This window comes from Amphibalanus amphitrite, unplaced genomic scaffold (assembly GCF_019059575.1).
Source record: "Amphibalanus amphitrite isolate SeventyFive unplaced genomic scaffold, NRLGWU_Aamphi_draft 000661F_arrow, whole genome shotgun sequence".
In the NCBI taxonomy this organism is placed as follows: Eukaryota; Metazoa; Arthropoda; class Thecostraca; order Balanomorpha; family Balanidae; genus Amphibalanus; species Amphibalanus amphitrite.
The window spans coordinates 62933-71535 of NW_024882155.1; the positions used below are offsets into that span (position 1 = coordinate 62933).

At 49.2% G+C, this 8603-nt stretch overlaps 1 protein-coding gene across 1 annotated transcript; it reads left to right on the top strand.

Moving 5' to 3' along the window:
• Positions 1–1452: 1452 nt before the first annotated feature.
• On the top strand, positions 1453–6833 carry LOC122364188 (POU domain, class 6, transcription factor 1-like). Its single transcript, XM_043334326.1, has 8 exons — positions 1453–1684; positions 3704–3894; positions 4290–4434; positions 4696–4817; positions 5027–5085; positions 5331–5420; positions 5735–5871; positions 6070–6833. The coding sequence occupies exons 1-8, from the start codon at positions 1474–1476 to the stop codon at positions 6273–6275; spliced, it is 1161 nt and encodes a 386-aa protein (XP_043190261.1). The 5' UTR covers positions 1453–1473; the 3' UTR covers positions 6276–6833.
• The last annotated feature ends 1770 nt before the right edge of the window (positions 6834–8603 follow it).

Consider the following 8603-nt stretch of genomic DNA (forward strand, 5'->3'; position numbering starts at 1 on the left):
TTGAAAGGTCATTAAAAAATTTGACCTCAGGTCAAGGTCATTGCCTAGCCGGAAAGGGTCATGTTGCATATCAATCAGTCGACCCGTGTTGTCGAGCCGAGCACATCTGACGTGTTTTCACCCCTCTAGCACCTCTCTGTCAAAAGGTATAGTTAAAAAAACTGCTGAAGACCTTTCATGACCTGAGATGACCTCAGGGGCACACACAGGGGTCACAGGTGCAATTTACCGATTCACTGAGTCATGTTTACCTATGAACCGATGCTTGAGAGGGCTTAGAACGACATTTGTCCAAAAGAGGCAAATGTCGTTCTAAGCCCTCTCAAACATCGGTTCATAGGTAAACATGAAAGGGGGGCTTAGGGCTTAGAACGACATTTGTCCAAAAGAGGCGCATTTCAATTTTCTCCCATTGACTTATAATGGAGAGATCGCAAAATTGACCTGACCTTAGGTCACAGATAAGAAATCGAGATATACAGTTTATACAAACTGTTTTCTTACCAATCGATTTACGTTTTCAAAGTGATCGTTAAGTTGGTGTAGCTACAGCGAACCTTCGAACTTTTTCTAAGGTAAGGTCACTTAACGTGACCTAGTGACCAGACCTTGAATGACCGGGGCCTGACATTTTCACAACATATGCGGAAAATATGTAGAAACAAGTGTACCAAAAACGGCGGTGCTACGCGCCGCCATCTTTGAGATATTTGCGAAATACCTGACGGGGGTGTGTGTAAAAACGCCCCCCCTAGCCCAGCACGGGTTAATTTGTGCTGTGCTCTGTATAAATAGGTAATCATCGACTATTGAACCGAAGAGGGCGCTCACCTGTTCTTATTCTGCTAAAATGAATGATGTCAAACGGACATAAGCATGAAAAATAATCATTGTCAGTGGCGGATCCAGGAGGGGGGGGGGCAAAATGGGCATTTGCCCCCCTCCCCCCAAACGGCATGATTTTGACATTACGCCTATGGACGATGCATGGAAAGAATCGATAAATTGTTGTGGTTTGCCCCCCCCCCAAACTCTGAGCTGGATGCGCCTCTGATTATTGTCATCAGGTAATCTTGTGGGACAGTCTGTGCCGCCGGGTGACCGCTATGTCAACGTCTGCGTCGACAGGAGTGTTTGGTAATGTTGACGGTCGACGGTGCCCGGCAGACGGGACAGATGCACGAGCGAACGGAACAGGAAACAATAGTAGCCCAGACTGGTGAGTTCATCGGGGAGTATGCAAACGCAATACACTCGTGCCACCACATATGATAGGATGAAACTATTTCAAACGGCGTGGAAGAACAGTCCAGATTTTCAGGTATTTTACCTATCCATTATCTAAATGAGCTAATGCGCCTCCTGTCTCTGACAGAACCCTCAGAAAGACGGACAGAGCAAAACGGTCACAGACCTTCGTCAGAGGCATCGACAGCCCTGCCGACCGGCCGTCTTCCTTCGTCGGAAGGGCCCATGTCCCTGCCGACTGACCGCCTGCCCTCGTTGGAGGGAGAGAAGGGGCGGATACCGTCGGTAGAAGGACCTGCCCCGTTGATCGGCCGTCTGGCCTCGCTGGAGGGGGCGCCACTGCGCGGGGACCCGTCCGTACCACAGCTGGTGCTCACCAGTGGCCAGATGGCGCCAGGCATCCAGGGTGCTCAGCTCATCATACCCACAGCGCAAGGTAGGCATGACGGTACAAACTAAATAGTAATAACGAACATACTATGATAAATATTTATCGTTTACGATTCCAAATGTCTGTCTTCTCGTTCTCTGCGTGTCTGAAATGGATATTGGATAGGAATGATAGGATGAATAATGAATATAATATTGGTTTCCCAGCCAGCAATTCACTTGGGCTGAACTGTGGCAAACGTCGGGCAGCTTAGGCTTAGCTTGGGTTTGCCCACTTTGATCAAAACCAATGTATTTTTACTAGGGCTGAGCTTGGGCATGCCGCAGCTATGCCCACGTGCGGATAGCAGTAGCTCAGCCCGACATCTGCCCGCGCATCCAAAACAGGCTTAACTTGGGCGGAGCGCGGGCTGATCAAGCTGGCTGTGTCCTTCGGCTAACTGGAGTAAAGCCGGAGTTTAGCCATACTTGTTCGGCTGTTCGCGCATGGGCAGTTCTGCGCCAATCATGTGCAGCGTTTGTGACAGTCTGCGCGCTGTGCGACGAAACGACACACCGGTGTTGGGGCATTTGGTGGTTGATGTTTGGGCGCGTGTGACAGCGCGAAGAAGGGATAGTGCTCATTGCTCTTATCAAGTGGACTGGCATGGAGTTTTACGGTAGGTAATTGTATTGAATGGTGCGCTTGATCGTATGTAAACGTCATTATTTTGACTGAGTTTCACGCCATCAACACTGAAGCTGAATAGCTGTTCAGCCTGGCGACTTATATGCTCGCAATGTAAATTAAACCAATTAATCTCTTTTTCAGGTACGTACCATTAGAGCAAATGGTTCCAAAAAATGGAATAGTTATACAAACCAGGACCGGGTGGACGCCGCTGTCGCCCTCGCCAAGTGGTTTAGCGGAAACTGCCTGCTTATAATTAAGTAGGTATACCTACATATACGGAATGTGCGCCGAAAGCTGGCCGACCACCTACTGCAGATGTGTGTGTGTGGAGGAGCCAGACGCCTCCAAAGCTCCCATTCACCAGAGTGAAGTTTTTTTTATAAACGATTGTATGCTAATTGCTTTATGTCTTATGAGCGATTTCTTGCTGTCCTTACTTTATGCTTTCGGTTAAGTGTTCAACCAAGTATTATGAACGCCGAACGGGGAGGAAGGCTAGCGGGTCTTGTGATTGATTTATAGTTTTGATGGCGCGTTTTCATGACTCATGCCATATTATTGCTGCAGTTTGCAGTCCACTGTTTCATGTATTTGTGTTTCATTTGACGTGTCTGTAGTCGTTTGAAATAAACATTAAATCAAAGTCAACCACTACTTTCCTTTCGCAATGCTCGATGACCGGTTAACAGAGCATATGAGTGACCGTAGCAATTTTAAATATGCATTAAAACCACACAACCTGCTGAAAGTGCATTGGCTGCTCCTTGCTACTTGATCCAGTGTGAAGTAAAAGCAAGATGAAGTCAAGTCGAGACTTGAGAAAACAGGAGCCGTCACTCGAGCCGAACCCGAGCAAAGCCACAGCAGTTTGCAATGTATAAACCTCATTCACTTCTATGGCTTAAGTCGGGATAGACAGGGCACACAGAGTGGGCTTGCCGGAGTTCAGCCCGCTCGGGCCCAGAGTAATCTCCATTATATAAATGGATTCACTGCTCGGGCTTAAATCGGACTAACGCCAATCGTCGCTCAACTAGGGCTAAACTACGGCTGCCCGGAGCTCGCAGAGCGGGCATACCTCCGGCAGAGCATGGGCTTTAGTCGGCGTTTCTGTGTCATACGCCGACTTTAGCCCAAGCCCTAGCCGACTTTAGCCCGACTAAAAATCTCGGGCAATCCGCACTTGAGCCTGCTTGGGCCCGGAGCAAAATTGCTGGCTGGGTTGGTGATGGTGGAGCTGGGGGAGCTCTCTAGCCATCACATACCTACAATAAAAAACAACCGTAATTATTACGCATGGCGTCTATCAGGCGCAAATTCGGACTCTGAATTGTCTGTCCCTCACGTGTAACGCGGTCTCACTCACGTATGGTTCGATATGCGTCTCGTCAGGTGTCACAGTGCAGCCCATCATCGCGATCCCGGCCGCCCTGGTGGCTGGCGGGCTGGCCCAGCTGTGTCTGAGCGCAGGACACGTGCTGGCTGCCACCCCGGCCAACCTGCAGGCCCTGGCTGCCTCTGCAGGCATGGAGCCGGCGCCGCTGTCCCGGTCTGAACCTCAGCCTCCAGCTCACATCACCAGGGTTAGCACGTTTTATGCACAGTCACGTTTATACGGTTCATTTAGGCGGCAGTGCATGCATTACATACAGAGGAGAAAATAAGCGCTTTGTCGTTTCGTCCGTTATAGTGTAAACGGTGCTAATTCAGTAAGTGTTCGATATCGAACGTATCTTGCCATCATTTTTTCGTTTAAGAATTGACATTTTGGATGAATGAGAAAATGTCTTGCAAATAGCGATTAACTGTCGTAGCACTGCACATTTTGACGCTATGCGCATATGTTACGCATTACCATTAGGTACATACAAGACAGCCGTGACACCTGACCGGTCTGCAGTGCCTGACTGCAGAGATTTCATTTCAGTGTGGTCAGGGGGCGGCGGATCCCCCTCCCGTATCCTCGGCGGCCGTCCAGTCGGGTCGCCCCAGGAGCAGCCCAGCCGCAGTGGACTCACGGTCCGTTCACATCGGGGGTGACCTGGCGCTCACTGGCCGAGCCGCCCCTCACCCCACCAGCCCGGCAGGCGTGCACTCGCCAGAGTCGCTCACTGAGGACGACAGTAAGTGTACCGGCAAAGGTCAGCCTGTTAGAACTCAGAACCCAGAGGAACTCGGTGCAATTAAAATCTTGATATTCAATATGCGGACTATTTCTCGGTTTTGCGAGAAAGAGAGAATACGGTAACTTCTTTAGGCTAGGAATTATGCTTTAAAATAACACATCAGATGACTCAGTTCAAAGGAACTCATGGTTAGCGTCATGGTGCAGGGCGGCTACGCTCTCTCCCCTGTGACCGAGCCGTCTCCGTCCTGCCCGGCAGACGAGCCTACCGTTCGGCAGGCGACCGGCGCCGATGTGGACGGGGTCGACCTCCAACAGGTGAAGGAGTTCGCTCGCGTCTTCAAGATGCGCCGTCTCAGCCTCGGACTGACGCAGACTCAGGTAAGCACAATTATATTTTGGAGGCTGAAAGTGTCCAGCGCCGTTGTAAGGAAATGACTTGCTCCCACCGTATCAAATTATTAAACAAGAGGTAAAATTCAGGAAATTTTAACTCCGATTGCTTCTAGTGACCTAGGCCATAGCGATCTAAACAAACGCCGCTTTTCGCTTGACCATGTGACCTGGCCTGACTCTTTTCTCGCTGTCAGGTGGGGCAGGCACTAAGCGTCAGCATGGGTCCCGCTTACAGCCAATCGGCCATCTGCAGGTGGGAACGAAAGCCGCTGTAAAACCAGCACACATCAGCAATTCTTGCGTGGATAACTAGCCTCATGGAGCTATTTGTATGCATGTTGTAGATCTGTGTTAAAAAAAAAACATTTTTTGCGTTTATTTTCAAACTGATCAAACTTGAGCAGTATAAACCGAAGAGTGTTGCAGGAAAATAAATTACTAATATTCACATTGACAAGGAAGGTTCTGTATTGACGGCATTCGTGCATTCCATTTCAGGTTTGAGAATCTGGACATAACGCCAAAAAGTGCTCAGAAGATCAAACCGATCCTTGAAAAGTGGCTACAGGAAGCAGAAGCAATGTACAGGTAAAACGACCTAAAATTACATAACAGTATATGGTTACGACACATGAACGATGCCTCGATGAACACTGTCTCCCACCCATGACCCGATAATTTGATTTATTTCGCCTCGTCTTTTGACCAAAATATCCCTCTCAATTTATGTGTGGTTTATCGTCGTTAGTGCATCGTTTAATATTAATAATTTATGTGGGTATTTAATTGATTAGGCGCCTTGTATTTTTCAAATGAACTCATTTTGTCGAATGTATTTAAAAATAACTTATATAAACTGACTTTTTAACATTCGAAGTAAGCGAATCTCTGTGTCTCTACAGACAGAAGATGTGTGTTCAGAAGATGGGGAACATCACCGGCATTCCGCCACTGAAGAAACGGAAACGACGAACCTCATTCACACCGCAGGCGCTGGAAGCACTGAACGCTCACTTCGCGAGAAACACGCATCCAACCGGTACGTGTGGCAGCAGAAAAGCTTATCTGCGTCGAAAATGTTGGCTATAATTCGCGCAACTAAGTGTGTGTTAACCGTTTATTTATTCCAGCAGAACTCCGAATTAATTTCGTGATCAAACTTCATCTAAGGGATTTTCAACTGAGCACGAGCATAACGTTTGTCGACTCGCATGTAATTATTGTTCTCCGTCGACAGGACACGAGATCACCCATCTGGCCAGCCGCCTCGGCTATGAGCGCGAGGTGGTACGCATCTGGTTCTGCAACAAGCGGCAGGCGCTGAAGAGCACAGTGCGTCTGGTGACTGGTCGAACGGGGCGCGGCTCCCCGCCCGGCGCAGGTCGGGAGGAGCCCCGGAGGCCGCTCACGGAGCCCGGACAGCCGCGATCACCCGACAGCTGAGGCTGGAGGGACCATCACCAATTCACCACAGGACAGCAATGTTAGCAGCACGTGGGACCATTCTATAGACAAAGATATAACTCGCGTACCCATACGCAATTTATACCAATAACCAATGGTCATATTGTGCAGCATACGGCCAGCGCAGCTGTGACAGAGCAGCGACTCTTAAGTCTTTACTTCCTGTACAACGAGGTGTGTCAACAGCAATCAGCTACAGTTTGTCTATCTAGGGGGATGCCGTCCTCCAGCAGTAGCGCCCGCGGAACCCAGCCTTCTGTCTGTGCCGTGAGGTCCCAAGTTCGCTATGGACTATGCCGAGCACGGACTCTGTGTTCCTCATTGCGTCTGTAGGTATTTCATCCAGTGTCTGCTCATTCGGGGTGTCTGTGCTAATGTTTCCATTAATTGTGTCGCATGTGTCATTCATTGCCATACTTGACTTTTTATAGATCGTCATATCATGCGTTTTGTACCTTTTAGTGGGCCTATCTCGTCCCATGAGTTGTGTGCCATACCTACGTTTCATGTGTCTGATGTGAACAAATGCCCGATGCCCCTATGTACAGGGTGTCCACGTCAAAAGTGTACCCAGACTTTTCTCCATATTTTATCTTAAAAACATCACACTCACGAACAATTGCCCTCGTTTGAGAGCCAGGGCAATGGCAAAACATTTGCTATGCTTTTCAACTATGCTCAGTACTTTGCTGACCAGCGCGTGCCATCTAGAGCAACTGCTCTATATGAGTCCCTTTTCGTCGGGCCACCGCCGGCAGACGGACCGTCTGGAGGTGGGTGATCGCCTGGTCAACCATGTGGGAAGGAAGGCGACGGATCTCGTCGCTGATGACGTCTTTCAGCTCCTGGGTCGACCCTGGATTGCCCAAGATGCACAAGTCCTTGAGAAAGCCCCACAAAAAGAAATCTAGAGGGTTGAGGTCGGGCGAGTGGGGAGCCCATTCCACCGCGCTTTTCAAGCTATTGTGGCAGTCAGGAAAGTGCTCCTCCAGGAATTCCAGCGACCGTTTGGCGGTGTGAGGCGGCGCCCCGTCCTGTTGAAACCATTCTTCATGGCGACGGATCCCGCGTCTCCGCTTCAGCTCTCGCCAGAATGGTTCCAGTGCCTCCGAGGCGTAGCGTTCTAGCGTTACGATGTTGTGTTTGTCTCTCCCCTGTCGTCTTCGAAAAAGAAGGGGCCGATAATTCCCCCTCCATGCCTCATTGCCACCCAAACCGATACTTTCTTGCTGTGCAGAGGCATGGTCTGAACTTTTTCTAGGCAATGGGATCCCCAGTGCACGGGGCATTGTGGGATTTCACATGCCACGGTCCGTCTGCCGGCGGTGGCCCGACGCAAAGGGGCTCATATAGAGCAGTTGCTCTAGACGGCATGCGCTGGTCATCAGAGTGCCGAGCACAGTTGAAAAGCATAGCAAATGTTTTGCCATTGCCTTGGCTCTCAAATGAGGGCAATTGTTTGTGAGTGTGATGTTTTTAAGATAAAGTACGGAGAAAAGTCTGGGTACACTTTTGACGTGGACACCCGGTAATATAGGTACGTAGGTGCTGGTTTAGAAAATGTAATGCAAGCAATAGACTGTAACAATGCTTTGCAGGTGTATTTTGTATAATGGATATCGTCTTGCAATAAAATGCAATGGCTTTGAATCCGTTCTTAAGGAATATGTTTGACGACGCACGTACCTATTTACTGGGCGTATTTGGAATTTCTGACCTCGACGAGCGTCAGTGGTAGAAAACCACCACTTTGGTAGGGGAAACTACTGTTGTCTGCTACAATTTGCACTGCATGTCAAGCTATTGTAGCGACATCTATGCATATACATTTCCGACCTCTACGAAAATCTTGCGGCGCTTCGCGCCGACCCGCGCCGCCCATTCATACTGGATGGAGACCAAAAGAGATTATGAGTTCAGAGTTGTGACATTCTAAAGCAACCACCACGTATGATGTATACATTAACAGTTAACTATCAGATTGACGGCATGTGTCAACAATTATACCTACCCTGATAGAAGACCGGAGGCTCTGGTTACCCGTGTAAAAATGAATACTTCAGATGCATGCCGCGTAGGAATTCAGCCCAGTATCGTTGAACAGATAATGCATCGGCCGAAAAAGTACGGTAGGTAACTATACCTAATTTTGGGTTTTTAATCGGCCGATCCGTTCCCCCTGTCGAAAATCTGTGGCGACACCCCTGGCACATAAGACAAAAGTACGTATCGTCAGTGGCGGATCCAGCTGGGGGGGGGGGGGCCAAATGGGCATTTGCCCCCCCAAACGGCATGATTTTAACATTA

Coding starts and splice junctions, on each gene's coding strand:
- LOC122364188 (XM_043334326.1), top strand. CDS start 1,474: ATGTCCCTGCCGACTGACCGCCTGCCCTCGTTGGAGGGAGAGAAGGGG. Junction 1,685..3,703: donor CATCATACCCACAGCGCAAG/GTAGGCATGACG, acceptor GCGTCTCGTCAG/GTGTCACAGTGCAGCCCATC. Junction 5,086..5,330: donor AGCCAATCGGCCATCTGCAG/GTGGGAACGAAA, acceptor ATTCCATTTCAG/GTTTGAGAATCTGGACATAA.